This window comes from Lissotriton vulgaris, chromosome 5 (genome assembly GCF_964263255.1).
Source record: "Lissotriton vulgaris chromosome 5, aLisVul1.2, whole genome shotgun sequence".
NCBI lineage: Eukaryota > Metazoa > Chordata > Amphibia > Caudata > Salamandridae > Lissotriton > Lissotriton vulgaris.
Window position 1 is genome coordinate 266,355,438 of NC_141693.1, and position 15,843 is coordinate 266,371,280.

The window sequence follows — 15,843 nt, forward strand, 5'->3', positions numbered from 1 at the left end:
TTCTTGGCGCTCAAAGACAAGTGGAAAAAGGACGCAGGGGAATAGAAGCAGCTAGTCGTGAGCAAGATGGAACAGGTAGGTTTTCAAAAGTTTGCGGAAAGTAGTATAGTCAGGTGTGAGCCGAATTGAGAGGGGAAAAGAGTTCCAGGTAGACAGAGCGTGAAAAGAAAAACAAGCACCACCGTGTTTCTTACGTTTGAACCTGGGAGTGATCAAGATGTTGTGAGCAGAAGATCTAAGGTGTCGAGAGGGGACGTGGGGGTGCAGGCTGAGAGAAATAAAGGCAGGGGCAGAGGCAGATAGAGATTTGAAAACAGTGCATCCGATTTTGAAGATGCAACGGTGCGCAACCGGGAGCCAGTGTAATTTTTGGTGTTTGGGCTGTTGAAAAATTAGTCTGGCTGCCTGGTTTTGCACCAGTTGAAGCCGGTGAAGATGGTATGCGGGAATCCCCATGTATAGACAGCTGGCATAGTCTATACGTGAGGTGACCAGGGCCATGATGACAAGGGTAAGAGCCTCTGATGAGAAGAACCTTCGGATCTTCCCGATTCTGCGAAGGTGATAGAAGCAGGCCGAGGTAACAGCGTTGATGTGCGGCCGCATCGAAAGGTCAGTAGAAATGAGGACTCCTAGGCTCTTCACGGAGTTGACTGGACAGGGGGGGGACCGAGGGCTGGGGGCCAGAAGTTAGGAGTCCAAGGGTGCGAAAGCCCACCGATCAGAACCAACTCTGTCTTGCTAGGGTTGAGCTTCAGCTGACTGAAGTTCATCCACTCATAGATGGTGAGCATTATTGATTGGAAGTTGGAGCAAGAGAGTGGGGAGGGGTCGATGGGAAAGATGAGTTGCAGATCATCTGCATAGTTAAAGATGGTAACAGAGGAGTGACGAAGAGAGACAAGAAGGGGCTGCATATAAAGATTGAACAAAAGAGGGGACAAGGCAGAACCCTGGGGAACACCACAGGAAAGTGAGATTTGGGGAGCAGAGAAGGTGGACAGTTGTACCGATTGGGAGCGGCGTTGAAGGAAGGACACAATCCAAGACAGGGCCGGCCCAAGATGCCCGCATTTCTGACAGTCGATCAGAATGTCATGATCAACCGTGTCAAAGGCGGCCGAGAGATCTAATAACACCAGGGCCTGGGCCAAGTTCTTATCAGCCCCCTGTCTCAGCGCATCCATAACCGCTACCACCACTGCCTCCGTGGAGTGGGCCGGTCTGAAGGCTGCCTGTTGGTCGTCAAGGAAATGAGTTTCCTCCATGAAGGCGCTCAGGCAACGGGTGACGTAAGTCTCCAAGATCTTTCCCAAATAGGGGAGAAGGGAGATAGGTCGGTAGTTACCTAAGACGGCAGGGTCAGAACCGGGTTTTTTTAAAATGGGTACGACCATTGCTCTTTTGAAAGCATCGGGGACAGAGCCTGTAGAGAGTGAACGATTTAGCAGGTCAAGAGGAGGACCAGGACAAGCCATAAAGGCGTCTCTTAGGATTTGGGGAGGGCAGCAGTCGTGGGGGGAACCGGAGCAGACAGCCTGTAGTATCGAAAGAAAAGTGTCCAGAGAAATAGGAGGAAATTCATGCAGGGAACGAGGATTCGGAGAATGGAGGACGCTGACCTGGGACATGGTAGTGGATGGGATATTGTTTTTAATCGTGGAGATTTTGTCAATGAAAATTGAGTTTAAGGAGTCGCACAGAGCCTGCGAGGGTTGAGGCTGAGGCGTAACACGATCAGGGAGGGAGAGTTCAGCCACGATGGAAAAAAATTTCTTTTATTTTTGATGCAGCGCTAATCATTTTCTGGGAGTAGTGGGAGGATTTGGCCAAAATGATAGATTTTTTGTATGATTTTAATAAATCAATGTAAATGGACTTTAGTGAGGGGTCATAATTTCGCCTCCAGCGACGCTCAGCCTGTCTAAGAAGTAAGTTGTCAGCTTTCAGTTGATCAGTAAACCAACGCTGAGCGTCGTGTGGACGTTTAGATTTAATGGTTTTGACAGGGGCGACCGCGTCGCTGGCTTGGGACAGCCATTGGTCAAGTGTGGCAGTTTGAGAATTCAGGTCAGAGTCGTCAGAGGGGAGTGTGGTAGCGAGGGTCGAATGGAAAAGGGAAATGTCAGCATGCTTCCAATTGCGTGCCGAGAAATTGGATGCTGAAGGGGGACTAGTAGGTACTGAGAGTTTCAGAGAGAAAGAAATGAGGAAGTGATCAGACCAGGTGCAGGGGTAGACCAGGGGAGGGGAGATATCCAAGTTGGTTGTCCATACTTGGTCAAGGGTATGGCCCCGGTTGTGAGTTGCGACAGAGATATGTTGCAAAAAATTAAGACCGAGTAGTAGGTCGGTAAATTCAAGTGAGGGGGTGGATTCACGGGGATCTAGTGGCCAGTATTTGAAATCGCCGATGATCAAGACCCTGGCGGAGTTAATGGCCATCTGAGAGATGAGATCACCAAACAGGGATGAGAAGGAGGGCATATTGACAGGGGGGCGGTAAACTAAGACACAGATGAAAGAGTGTTTGGGAGACGTGAGTTTCAACGTGAGTATGTCAGAGTTTAGTATAGGAGTGGTTATTAGGGAAGTGAATTGTAAGTTAGAGCGGATGATGGCGGCAACTCCACAGCCCGGTCTACCAGAGGTCCTGTTAGATTGGAGGATATAGAAACCCGTAGGTATAGCAGCCAGGATGTCAGGAAAGGAATCCGCATGGAGCCAGGTTTCTGCGAGGAGCAAGATGTCAATGTTGCCACTATCCAGAAGTTGAAATACTTCGAGTTGATGTTTAGGGAGTGAACGGGTGTTGAGATAAACTATCGAAATGGAACGAGTACCAAGAGAGCTGGTACTGATAAATGTGGGGGCGGCGTTGCAGTGGGAAGGGGTGACAGGGAGAGGAGCCCGGGGGGTGTTAGAAGGAAGGGAGGACAGTATGCCACAATTCCGTGCAATGGCAACTATGTGAGGAGCAAGGGGGGGCGCAACAATGAAAGGAACGGAGATCTTGAGAGGAGTAAGTAACGCGACAGACAGCATGCATGGCCCCGGGCCTCGGTCGGCCGCGGACGGGCGCAGACGGGCTTGACTTGTGCGCGACTTCGGCGCTCCCGCTGCGCTCGTCCGCTGCGCTTCCTCCAGGTCGCCATTTATACTAACTGACGTGAACCACTAGACCGCTCACCTGCACGGTGGAGAGGCAGGGAGGAAGTGGTGCAGAACCGGAAGTGGCGCTCGTGCAGGGACCCTCCGCGCAAACGGCACACTGCCGGGGCGGACCGGGGTCGAGAGCGAAGTAAATAAGATAAGCAACTTACCGTGACAGTCAATGAATAGAGCGGGCGCTGAAGGGCAGAACACAAAATATAGCAATGACAATTTTTAAAATAAGCAAGCAGCTCGTAATCAGCTGGAATAAGGTTAAAAAATCATCGGCAGCGCTGGTGCACGCCCGCGGCCTTCAAGCCACGCATGTCAGCCTGCGAGGCCAGATTCAGGGCAAGATATAGACTGGAGCCCTGCAACCACTAGACCGCTCACCTGCACGGTGGAGAGGCAGGGCGGAAGTGGTGCAGAACCGGAAGTGGCGCTCGTGCAGGGACCCTCCGAGCAAATGGCACACTGCCAGGGCGGACCGGGGTCGAGAGCGAAGTAAATAAGGTAAGCAAGTTACCGTGACAGTCAATGAATAGAGCGGGCGCTGAAGGGCATAACACAAAATATAGCAATGACAATTTTAAAATAAGCAAGCAGCTCGTAATCAGCTGGAATAAGGTTAAAAAATCTATTCTTGTTTACCTTTATGTGAGGTTTTGGCCGCCATATTGTTTTGCTAAAGTAATCGCCATATTAGTATGGTGTTTGAAGATACAAAGCCTTATGGATGAAGTTGTTTATAAAAAAAAGACGTGTGTGATTTATTATCTGTCCTTATTAAACAAAAAGCATTATCAACGTATTACGAAACGAACACCTGCTGTCTCGCAAAAATGCCCATATTCAGAAATTATGTTTTAAATTGTTATACGTAGACCATAGTACCGTGGCCCACGTGATAATACTTGTGTGTAAATACTGTTTATATCTTATGTTTCCACAAGCTATTAGGTTTTTTTTTTTATAAGGGTATATAAATATTAGTTCCTGTGTACCATTACGTGAGATTTTGCCCGCCATATTGTTTTACTAACATGATCGCCATATCGCTATTGTGTTTGATGATACAGAAATTTATGGATGAAGTCGTTTATATTGATATTATAAAGAACGCGTTTACATTTTATCTGTCATCACTACAACAACAAAAAAAGTACTATCAACGCATTATGATCATAAGAAAAAAATAATAAGCCGGGAAAAAGCATCTACCGTCCGGTAACAATACCCATGTTAAATGATTGTATTTTAAAATGGTGTAAATGAACCATAATACCATAGCATACCAAGTAAACCATAACTTACTGCCCTTGATACATTGAAAGGGAGATACAGGTCATGGACATAATAGAGATTTACTAATGCAAACAATTAAACAGCATATAACATTGTTTATGCCACAGAGAAATATCTAGGTTATTAATGGTTATTACGAAAAATTATGCATTTCATCACAGATGTTTAACCCAGACTGAATTGTCCTCAAACGACAAATCCATGAGGCTTCTCGTTGTCTAAGTAGTACTTCTCTATTTCCTCCTCTTTCCGGATTCCTAACATGATCAATCCCTAAGAAGTTGAAACTCATTATTAGGATGCTCTTGTTGTATATGCATAGACACAGGATATTTGGTGTCTCTGTTTTTAATAGCTCTTGCATGTTCCTGTATCCTTGTTATTAAATGGCGTTTGCTACTGCCTATGCATTTCCTTTTGCATGAGCAGATGATCATGTATACCGTATATGTGGTGTTGCAATTATTGAAACAATTGATGTTATACTCCCTAGGAGTATCATTGCCAAATTTCTAACTCAAGTGTAGTGAAATGTTTCGAAAAACGAACGTTGGCTCATAGAACTGATTTTCTTGGTCCCTTACTGCTGGCTATCCAAAAGCCTTTCCCCCCAATGTCAGCAGTGACCTTGGGCCATTGGGTCATGGCTGAAGCTGGGATTGACATTTCAGTGTATGGTGATCATTCAGCTAGAGGGCTTATGGCTTCCAAAGCTTTTGCTATGGGTTCTAGAGTAGAAGACACTTGTCATGCTGATGATTGGTCATCTGACTCCATGTTTAAGATTTTTTATAGTAAACCTATTGTGCAGGTTTCTTCTATTGTTGTTGGTGAGCTTTGAACCAGTATAATCAGAAAAGTTTCTAACTTTTCCAACAAGAATTGTAGATTCTATTAAGGACACAGAGGCGAGGATTGTCCCACCCATTGGGACAGGTAAGATTAAAGTTCTCACTGCTGTCATCGTATCATATGGTTTATATATCATGATATTTGTCCCGCCCTTGTGCTCACAATTAGGTTATGATGGGACTCAAATAAATTTTTTTTTGACAGGATTGGATTCAAAACAAAGTTCACGCTAATGGCTTGGCTGTTTTCGGCAGTTGGTGCTCTTTTCCATTGGTTCAGCGGACGCAGCTCTTCTGGCTGGATTTCCTTATTGGATTCTGGTAACTCTCCATTGAGCGTTTGGAATTGTGTGCTTGTTCTTGTTGTATTATGTTCTTTCTAGTGACTGCTTATTCGCAATGAAAAAGGCAGGAAGATGGTGGCTCTCTATTATGTATTGGATGACCACAGATGAGTGGTCGTTGTGATAGAGGCGTGGTTCAAAGCCTCATGGGGAATGTAGTGACTTGTGTTTACTGTATTTTGATTGCCTGCTGTTTTTCATTCGTAAAGATTGAGAAGCATAATCCTCACCTCTGTGTCCTTAGAATTAAAGATTGTCGCAAAAGCTAGAATATTTTCTATTACTCTCCGTTAGGCTATACTGCCATTGTATCCAATTTTGTTACTGTGAGCTTTTTAGTAAACTATTTTACATTTTCATATGCCTTTAAAAAATCTTACTATTTTTTAAAAAACGAAAAAATATCTTTAAGATAAGTTCTCTCTTGTCAAGAGTCCTGTGATACCCTGGTTAAGTGCAATAATGTTCATGATGATTACATGATAAAGATCAATGACCTATGTTAGTTTTCACAATCAGAAGAAGAACAGTGTTTGGTTACTTGTAATTTATTACGCAAATACAAAGTTAGGTTAAATGTAATTTCCAAATGTACACTGAAGACTTCCAGACAGAAGAAAAAAATGATCCTTTTACCTGCGGCGCTACCACGAAAAAGGAGTGCAGAACAGGACTAGCAACTTCACACAAGTCTTCAAAGTAATATATTTAAAGAAAAGACCATAAATCATAATTAGGAGGGTAGGTACATATTAAAGTAGGTTAAGTTTTGGTATTGAAGCGCATAATAGCTTTTTATGGTAATTTCTGAGTGATCTGAGGAGCATCCTTGACAGAGTAAGAAAGCTCGAAGATAAAACATCTACAATTCAGCAAAATTGATCATCAGTATTGGATTAGCCATGTAAAAAAGTTTTGGATATTAAAATTAAGCACTGGCATTTATATAAGACTGAATCTAAATATAAGATGGTTGACCAAATTAAAATGTTGACATTTTTTAAATAGTAATTCTCGAGTCTGAGAAAGTAAGTAGTTAAATTACCAGACTTTCAGACAGTAAAAGAATCCACCTTTAAATTAAAGGACAATAATCACAGCCTGCATCAAGGGGAAAAAACCTGCTGCAGTCTAAGAAAGAGACAACTGTGTTAATGACAGGGCAGACGCTGTGCTCTCCTTCACTTCATGACCAATTTCTAACCTCTCATTTGTGTTCAAGTGTAAAAGAATAATAACACCACATAAAGTAGTTATAGTATGCTGCCTTTACACATGAGCCTCAAGCAGATGATTTTATGCGAAACAGAAGGCCCCAATGTCAGTGCCATTTTTTATAACTTACATATAGAACTGGAACACATTTTAATGAAATGCATTTTCTTTATGATTAAACAACCAATCACATTGGCACTAACCATATTTTATTTTTCTACTTCAACAGAAATTAATTTTAGTTCTTAAATTTTACATAAGGAGATACCTTCTCTTTCCATCCTTAATTGCACTGAGAGGGAGGAGACTTGAAAATTGCAAATATATCTAGAATCAGATCACTGCTTACAAGGCTTGCTTCAGACTCCACTGACACCTTGAATAAACAAAGTCTATTTTTATCATTAAGGGACATGCAACTTCTAGCCACACTGATCTTGTCTGGTATATCTACACCAAGAATCATCCGATTTGGTAGTACCGCCTGCAGCAGTAAATATGGATAAGAAATATGTAGAGGAAATTAAGGTCTTGTACACAATGCTACTCTCTGGGAAAGAAGATCGATTCACATTTAATGTTGCAGAAGGCAATAGTGTAATTTGGCTCAGCCTTCGCCCTACTGTTCAAACCCTATTTGGCAGTGCTCCATCATCATTCAAAGTCAACAGATCCCAGACTACAGTCTTCAGAATTAAATGTATGCATACGAAACATACATTGTGCTACAACTTCATGAGGTTTCTAGGGTCAGCACTTCGATTTTGGACTGCCTCAGGGAAATATTTCTTCACATGAAACTTGACTAAATGTGCCCAAGAAACAACAAGTACATCATTTTCTCTTACGATGCACTTCTCCTGAATAGATTCGGTTGAATTAGCTCAATCCTTAGGACTAGGTGCCAGACCTATAGTACAGGTGAAAACCTTTGAGTTCTTTTTTTGACAAAGGTATTATTTGACCTGTGGACCAATAGTAAATTAGTCATCTCAATAAAGAGGAAATTCTCCATCAGGCAGAAAAAGAAAGCTCGGATCGACTTTTCTCCCTTTTTGGTATTGCCATAAAAGTTTGGTTTAAAAATGGTTTATCTTACTATTGGTGAAGTACAAATTACTGAACCATAAAGCAGGCAGAGGTACTAATGCATGGGATGATATGAGGAGTTTTAAATGACAGACGAAACACAAACTTAGGATGATTTAAAACTATGCCCCCAACCAACAAATAGAATAAGGCTTCCAGGATGGCTTTGTCATTGTTGTTGACGCCTGGAAGCTTGAGGTCGTTACAGGTAAGGACATTAAGAAATAGAGAAAAAAAAAAGGAAAAGCTTAAGTACAGTCATAAGATCAAAAAACAGAAAAATGTTTGAGAAAATATTTGCAATTTATTCTATAAAGATATTTGTATATTCTGTTGTGGAAGAAGTATATATTTATAATTTGTTATATGGAATTACTTTATCTCATGCACTCTGCATTAATCATCAGACAGCAGGCTGACATGGTAAAAGTAAATACAAATGAAAATCTTTAGCAACTGACTTTGTCCACAGCAAAGGCACTCCGGTGTTAGCTAATGCACTCCCCGGTTAGGACATGGAGTTGGAGGAACCAACAGCATGTTTTAGTACAAAAATAAACAGGTCTACCATACTAGATAGAATAATAACTGGTGTTACACAGTTAGCATAGAAAACTCAAGAGCACATTGCAGGATTTTAGCAAAAGCATAGGTGAGGACATTCAAACTGAAAGTGGATGCAAAGGTTGGTGACAAATGTTTACACTTCCTGGATGGTCAAAGTGACTGGTGGAATTTATGAGGTACACTGAGCTGGCAATGGATGTAGAAGATCGTATCTTCACATTCCTGGGCAGGCGTAGGTAGGTCTGACTTAGTAAGGTTGTTCATTATGTGTAGAGACAGGCATAACTTTGAGCTAGTCTTCAGTGTCTACTGTCCCAGCCTCCGGCACCTCCTCAGCGCTCCTGGCTCCTTTTCCCGCACTCACTGACTTCTTTTTCTTTTTCTCCTTCTGTTCCTGATTTCGAGAGGTGAGCTTTTCACTCATTTGAGAGATATAGTTAAACTGAAAATAAAAATGTTGCAGTTAAAAAGGTGCTAATCAAAAGCTTATAACTGCAAGTGAAACCTCAGATCCCAGACACATTTCTTTGCCTGCCAGTCATAGACGCCCACGTAATAAGTTCTTTGGCCTATTCCTACCGCTTTATGCTAGGTCTATCTTACCTGAAACAATCAGCTTTAAGCATCTCAGTCCACCAGACCTTAAAACATTAATTTCCAAACACTGCCGTCTCCTCAAACTTGTTATCCAAGTGATCTGGGTTTCTTCCTGTCCTCTCATGAAAAGAATTACCACTAACCCATCCACATTTAGTCACTGGTAAATCAAATATTCTGCTTTTTGCATAATCTATGATCTTGAATTCACTGTTCAGTTGGTTGAAGCACTACACCAAACGTGTGTAAATTTCACGGTCAAAGTTGTAGGCCTGATAGTGCCAATACAGATTTTAATCTTTCCTACTTTATTTAAAGCTTTACAAAGGCCAGGAAGTTATAGCAGAATATTAAGCTTTGTGAGCTCACAGACAACAATCACCAATTCTAAATGAATGTTTTCCAATGGCACACTCATGAATATAACTGAAGTTGTACAATTCTTAATGCGTGAACTTATATGGTCACAAGTAATGAACGAACAAACCCATGAAAGAAAAAAACTCAAAGATCGGATACTTAAAAAGTAAATCACTTCAGACCACAACAAAGATTCCACATACATGTTTGCTTGAAGCTCTTAACATTCACAGTTTTCTAACGAGCATTAAAGAAAGTTACTGAATCCAACTGAAGACAAACATACAGTTGCATGTACTAATAGGTCGAGTTACATCTTCAGTTGTAGGGGGTTACAGAATGACTGCCTAATAATATTAGACAATTCGCTATTTCCGCTCCCTCCTTGTAATTGGCTACAAACTCAGGGATGGTGACCTGCCAAGTACAGCAGTCCACGATTCCATTCTTAACATTCCTAATAGTTTTACCAGTGTTTCTTACATGAACTGGTGCCCCTTCAACAGAAACGAAAAAAAGTTTGTTAGGAAACACATCAGGGGGAGAAAGCAGTGGGCCTCCCTGGAGGTCTCCGGACACAATTCCTAAATCTAAAGCTGTCCTACAGAGAACTGTGTCTCCTTTGTGAAAGGGTTTCAGGAGTCATTAACTTAGCAATGGTTTGCAACTGCAATTGTGGTCACAAACTATTGATGCATATTGTGAATCACCATTAGGCGGGAACTCCTCATCTTAAAATGTGATTTGGAACAAAATCGGTAAACCCATTTGTGATTTGGAAAGTATTTACTAAATCACAAAATTGGCTTCGTAAATAGCAATAAGCCATTTACAGACGTGAACTGGCTTTGTAGGGGATGGCTGTGCACACTAAGGGCTCCATGTTCAGACGCACTTACTCAGTCTCATTAAGTAAACCATAATTGATAAAGGTACAACAAATTAGAATTACCAGAGCATTGCTCCTCCTGGCCAATAGCTTGACATCTTCTGCATTAATGGTGCTTCTCTTTGCATGCCTACGAAAAAGATAAGGATATTTAATCAACAACATACTTTAAGTGACCATTAGAGAAGGTGAGGACATCTGGTTGCTTTGCTTACAAAGCAACATGCAAAGGTTGCAGAATAGCCTGAATACGTTAAAACTCCTGCAAGTCTTCTTTGTCTCCTGAACTGGAACAGGGCAATAAAAATTTGAAAAGGTCAGTCACACTCCACAGTCTGAATAAAATAGAGTCTACAGCCTTGAGTGCTCAGCAAAGCTCATTGTTGCACCCACATGCTGGCAAACACAGAGAAACAGTGTATCTTTCTGATTTTGAAGGTATTCCTCAACCTCTGTTGCTTAAATGCAGGTGTGTCCCTTTTGATTCCGGTCTTCCATAAACCAATATGAAACACTTTTTAAATACTGTTATGTTTCCCTTTTTGTACAATGTCTTTGAATTTGAACTCCTAGACAAGCAAAAAGGTTAGTTAATTTCACTCCTTAGAAGCACACTATTGGATTTTCACTTTTTCTTGCTTTGGGCCTTGTCTATAATGTTCAGGTTTTTTTTTGATGGAGTCTACTCATCCAGAGTGGTCTACTCGTCCAGAGTTGTCCCCCACCTGGTTTTCCTGTAACGGATTGAGGTCTATAACTAAGGAATCTCATAAGCTTGGCATTCCTAGGAATCTGAGGCTAGAATCTCTGAAGTATGCAGCTTGATAAAATGGTCATTCCTTAGTTGTGACTGCCAGCTATATTCCAGACATGTCTTTCAGTTTCCCATATTCTCTATAACAGTTTTGTTGTTCTCTGCTAACCCGCTAGAATGATCACTAGCTGCCTTGGAAATTGTTTGCAAAAAGATACCAAAGCGGTTGTCTATTTTTGTTTCATATATGAATGGGAGGTGCTTGGAAGAGAGCTCGCATTTTGTGAAGAGATTGGATTATAAGAAGGCAGCGGTAAACTAAAATTGCAGCTCATCAACATCACAAAAGGAAGACTCCACCAAATGGAAAAATGCAAGTCAGAATGATTTGTCAAGTATACTTATGTCTAGATTACAGCCAAAACATAAAATCGCAGCTGATTGCCAATCCCAGGATACTTCCAAAGGCACTACCTCAGAAAGTAAATATTACAAAAGCAGAACTGTAGCAGTGCAATGGTGTGCAGAAGATTCAATGTATGACGTGTCAGCATTAGGAAAAATTTACATTTTCTCTTCAAAATCCACTTTAACTAACTGGAACATGCACATCAAGTCAGTACCGACATTGCTGGCCAACTTACAGAGAACATTTTTGAGGCATGTTTGAGGGCATGTTCTACGACAGGCGGACAGAAAACAGTTGGTGGTTAAAGGTAACGTGAAAAGTGGAGAGAAGATAATGGTTACCCAGAGTTAGAATCAAAAGATATGAACATACCTCCATGCTATATACATGCAGGCATATATCTGCCAAAGGAAAATTTCATTAAAGTTCTGTTGTTGCAGTATTTGAACTCACTGAAAGGATTCTGAGGCAATCAAAAAGAGCTCAATTTGCTATTTGATGTCTCAACTAAATGGACACTAATCATAATTTGCCATCAGCTTCACTGAAGGAGCTTTCATCAACCGGTCATGCACATAAAAAAAAAGTTGGTGTCCTTGATGTCTTAAGTGAGCTACAATTATTGAAAAGCTTACTGAAGACCATCAGTGCTGAATGTAATCCCAAGGGAAGACCTTTCAATGGTTTTATTTATACCTCAAAAGGCAGGAAGCATTTGGGAGCTCTCAAACCTCAGATAGTTTAGGACTTTTCCTGAACGCCATTACGATAGAAATAATCCTTTTCCACTCTTCATGAATGGGTACCTCCTACAGGATGAATATAGATATAAAAAGTTGATCTCTCTTGAAACATTGTTGATGTTCTTGGTACATAGGTTGATGAATACATGGAAGTCTGTGACCAAAGGCTACATTTTTCAGCATCCATGTGTCTGGGAGGAATAAAACTGCTTCCGTTTCCCACCAGAGTGTTTAATGGAAGAGGGCCCTGAAGATACCCATTGTTTTGGATCTGTAATATTGGCAAATTTAGGTGAATATCCTCATCCTCTGCTCAGTACTGGATGATGCCTGCACTACTGCATATGTTAGTCGTGCCAAACCTGTACAAAAGGCAGTCTAGTTAGTTTTCTTAAACATCTGAAAGTTCATTGCTCATCTGTTTCAGGCCCAATAAAAAACTGTTTTGATTCTTTTCTCATTTTGTGAATCTTCTTTTCAGGGTAGGAATCAAAATGTTTGTTCCAAAACACAAATGCTGCTAAATCAAAGTCTTAACAATAACTCATCTGCTAAATCCCTAACAGCTAAACCAGCAGCATTCACAAACTGTCTGATTAAATGCTATTTGTAAAACCAGCAGCTTCACCCTGGTCTCTTTTGGAAGAAACAAAAGCAACTTATGAATGTTGTCCCAATTGCTCCTGTCCATTAAAACTTGAGTGGCAGTAATTTCACCTGCTTATAAGGCCATAGTACCAGAGGTGCACACCTTCTCACTCAGGTTTATGACTTTTAGCAACTGTGTGAGTATCTGGGCCTTGCATCTGCGATCAATATGTGATGCAAGGAGAGGCCTTCATCCACAAATAGTGAATGTTCTTTCTCCAAGCCATACAGGATTATACAGATAAATCCTTCCAAACCAAAACAGTAGTTTTAGTACTGATTGTTGCAGCGGAATTCAAATATCCCTAGCAGTGTTACATATGTCTGCAACAGTCATGAGGTGACTTTTTTTTAGAAGGAAACATCTTCTGCAGTCCCTTTGCTTCGTCCAAACATATTTCCATAAGTCTCAAGAAGTAGTAACCAGGCCCTGTTACAGATCAAATATTTTCCAATAATAGTAAGCAGTTGAAATGGCCCCTGTCCATTATCTATGGTATAACGATGCAACTTTCAGGAAATAGTCAAATAACTTTCTTTTCAGCAGCAAAAAAGGATCAATCAGCACAACTATGGTGGTGTTAAGTCAATGTGCAGAACAATCTGGCACCAACATATCCTGGATGGAATGCTTGTACTACTCAGAGTTACTAGTAATTTGGAGGGACCGATTCCAGTCCACCTGTCCATTATGCAGAGTGCTTAATTTGAGTCAGTGATTGCCACTGGCACTCATTATTGGGGACTGGCACGTATTTTTTCTGCATTAGACATTTATCGCAAACAAGAGACATAAAAATGAACAAAGCGGAAAGACAGAGGAAGAGAAAAGCGGAAAGACAGAGGAAGAGAAAAACGGAAAAAAAGTCATGAAGGGAGAAAGCAGGAACCTGCAAGCATGAGATAGAGGGGCATATAGTGCCTAATAGTGGATTAAAGAGACATGAGATGGATTCAAGACTGTGTAGCCTTGCTATTCGTACACCAACATTTCATTGCACTGGCTGTGAGCTTGTGAGCAGAGGTTTGGGTACCAGCACTCAACCTTTAACAGATTAAGCACGTATTGGGATTAACTATATGCAACTCAGCATGGCTTCTTATCGAGTAAAAACAGCCCATCAGGCAACCAAGTTGCATCTTTTCTGAAAAGGAACAGAAGCAAACCATACCGGTTTTAACACTGTGGGGCCTCACCAGTGAGGTGCAGCACAGGTCTGGTAGCTCAATGAACTACTGGACCCACTTCTGGGCATACCAATGACAAAAAGCGTCACAAGGAAAAAAACAAAAAAAAAGGGATAAGTGGGTTTAATCTCAGTCACTGGAAAATTACTCTGTGTCACATTTCAGTCTATGTTTTGTTCACTGTGCCACTACATACATGGAATGTACATAAGCCTTGGTCCTGGTCCTAAAGGAAAACACCAGATAGTTTGTACTGCCAGGTCACATCCCCTCTGAACAGGAACACAAGGATCCTCAGACTACTTTTTGCCCGATTTGGTCTCATCAGTGAGCAGCAGATAGAATACTATGGTACAATGAATTACAGGGCCCATGTCTTGGCAATCTCCTCATATGCAGGGAGTCTCACTGAAAAAAACAAATTAGAATTAGCAAAACTAATCTATTTCACTTTGTCAATGCTCTAAGGTCATCGCTGTAGGCTTTACAAATACTGAATGCTGTTAAAATGCACCAGCACTTGCAAAGCCAATAGTGGTAAGTGGCCATCATAAAAGTAGAGAAAATAATGAATTTGATATTTTCAAGATGGTTACCACCTTAAGAGATACAATGTGATACAAACAATGCAGTAGCGATCTTGAAAGCACATAGCGACAAGCTAAGAGGACTAGAGAGGGAGAGAAGGCTCAGGGAAAAGGACGCCAACTAGCCATTGACTGAAGTATTTTCCCCTCCTGAGGCGGAAGCCGGGAGGTCTCTCCTGCCGATCTTTGGGCATCTTTTAATTTGTAACAGCGCACTTTTAACTTTATAGCTCTCGGCTTGATTTAAGAAGCCTGGAGACTTCCTGCTGCTCCCTTGTGTCCTGTGTTCCTTTTCCCCACTCCCTCCGCCCGCGGACCGCTCTCGGCTGAGCATTGACGCAGAGGGTCGGTCTCCCAGGTTTGGCGGCCATATTGTGTGTGGGCCGGCCGTGTGACGCGCTCTAGTAGCGCTTATAAGGAAAGGACCATGACTCCGCGTAGCGGACGCGCCGGACCTGCGCCGGAGTCGTGCCAGAGTCCTGCCCGTCTGCGCTCGTACGCGCACGACCGGGTCCAGGGACCAGTACCCCTGGTGGGCGGTTGACATATTATTCGAGTGAGCTACATCTACTAGACCTAGGTGGGCAGACTCTAAATCTAACTACGTTGACTGCATTAAAGGAGACTAACATCATACGATCCCCTAGCTGTAGGTCCATTATCCACCCGCCCTCTCTGAAGCTCGCTAGCCTGAACACAAGGTTGCTTCAAAAACATCACCTTGAAAATGTTACTCTTCTTCAGGATGAGGTTATAGACGTACTAACCCTTACTGAAACGTGGCTAGGTGACAATTCTTCCCCCGATATTATAGCTGCCCTCCCAAATGGATACAACATTGTTTGGCACAATCGTGCGGATAATGCTCGGGGGGCGGAGGGCGGGGGGGGGGGGGGGGTAGCAATTATGTTTAAAAAACATCTAACAGTGGTCAAATTATTAGCTGAAACAGTAGATTCGGCGGATATACTTGGAGTAAAGATTACCTTGAACAACACATGTCTTATTGTCCTTACTGTCTATCGTCCACCACAATGTACCTCAGTGTTTAATGAACTATTTGCCCCCATCATTTCAGATATTTGTACTCGATATAAAAAAGTCTTGGTGACAGGAGATTTTAATGTCCACTGGGATAGTGCAT

The 15,843-nt window shown here is 41.9% G+C and overlaps 2 protein-coding genes across 3 annotated transcripts in view; one reads left to right on the top strand and one right to left on the bottom strand.

Annotated features, from left to right (window-relative positions):
• Positions 1–15,843, top strand: part of LOC147710658 (uncharacterized) — a 509,433-nt gene that overhangs the window by 94,762 nt on the left and 398,828 nt on the right. For both annotated transcript variants that reach the window (XM_086921346.1, XM_086921345.1), the window contains one exon: positions 5,515–5,630. In XM_086921346.1, coding sequence (XP_086777472.1) covers positions 5,515–5,630 — 116 coding nt within the window. The remainder of the gene's footprint in view (positions 1–5,514; positions 5,631–15,843) is intronic.
• Positions 6,186–15,843, bottom strand: part of CENPS (centromere protein S) — a 121,169-nt gene continuing 111,511 nt past the window's right edge. The window contains exons 4-5 of the mRNA XM_086921344.1: positions 10,434–10,500; positions 6,186–8,966 (exon numbers count right to left, since the gene is read on the bottom strand). Coding sequence (XP_086777470.1) covers positions 8,817–8,966; positions 10,434–10,500 — 217 coding nt within the window. The 3' untranslated portion in view covers positions 6,186–8,816. The remainder of the gene's footprint in view (positions 8,967–10,433; positions 10,501–15,843) is intronic.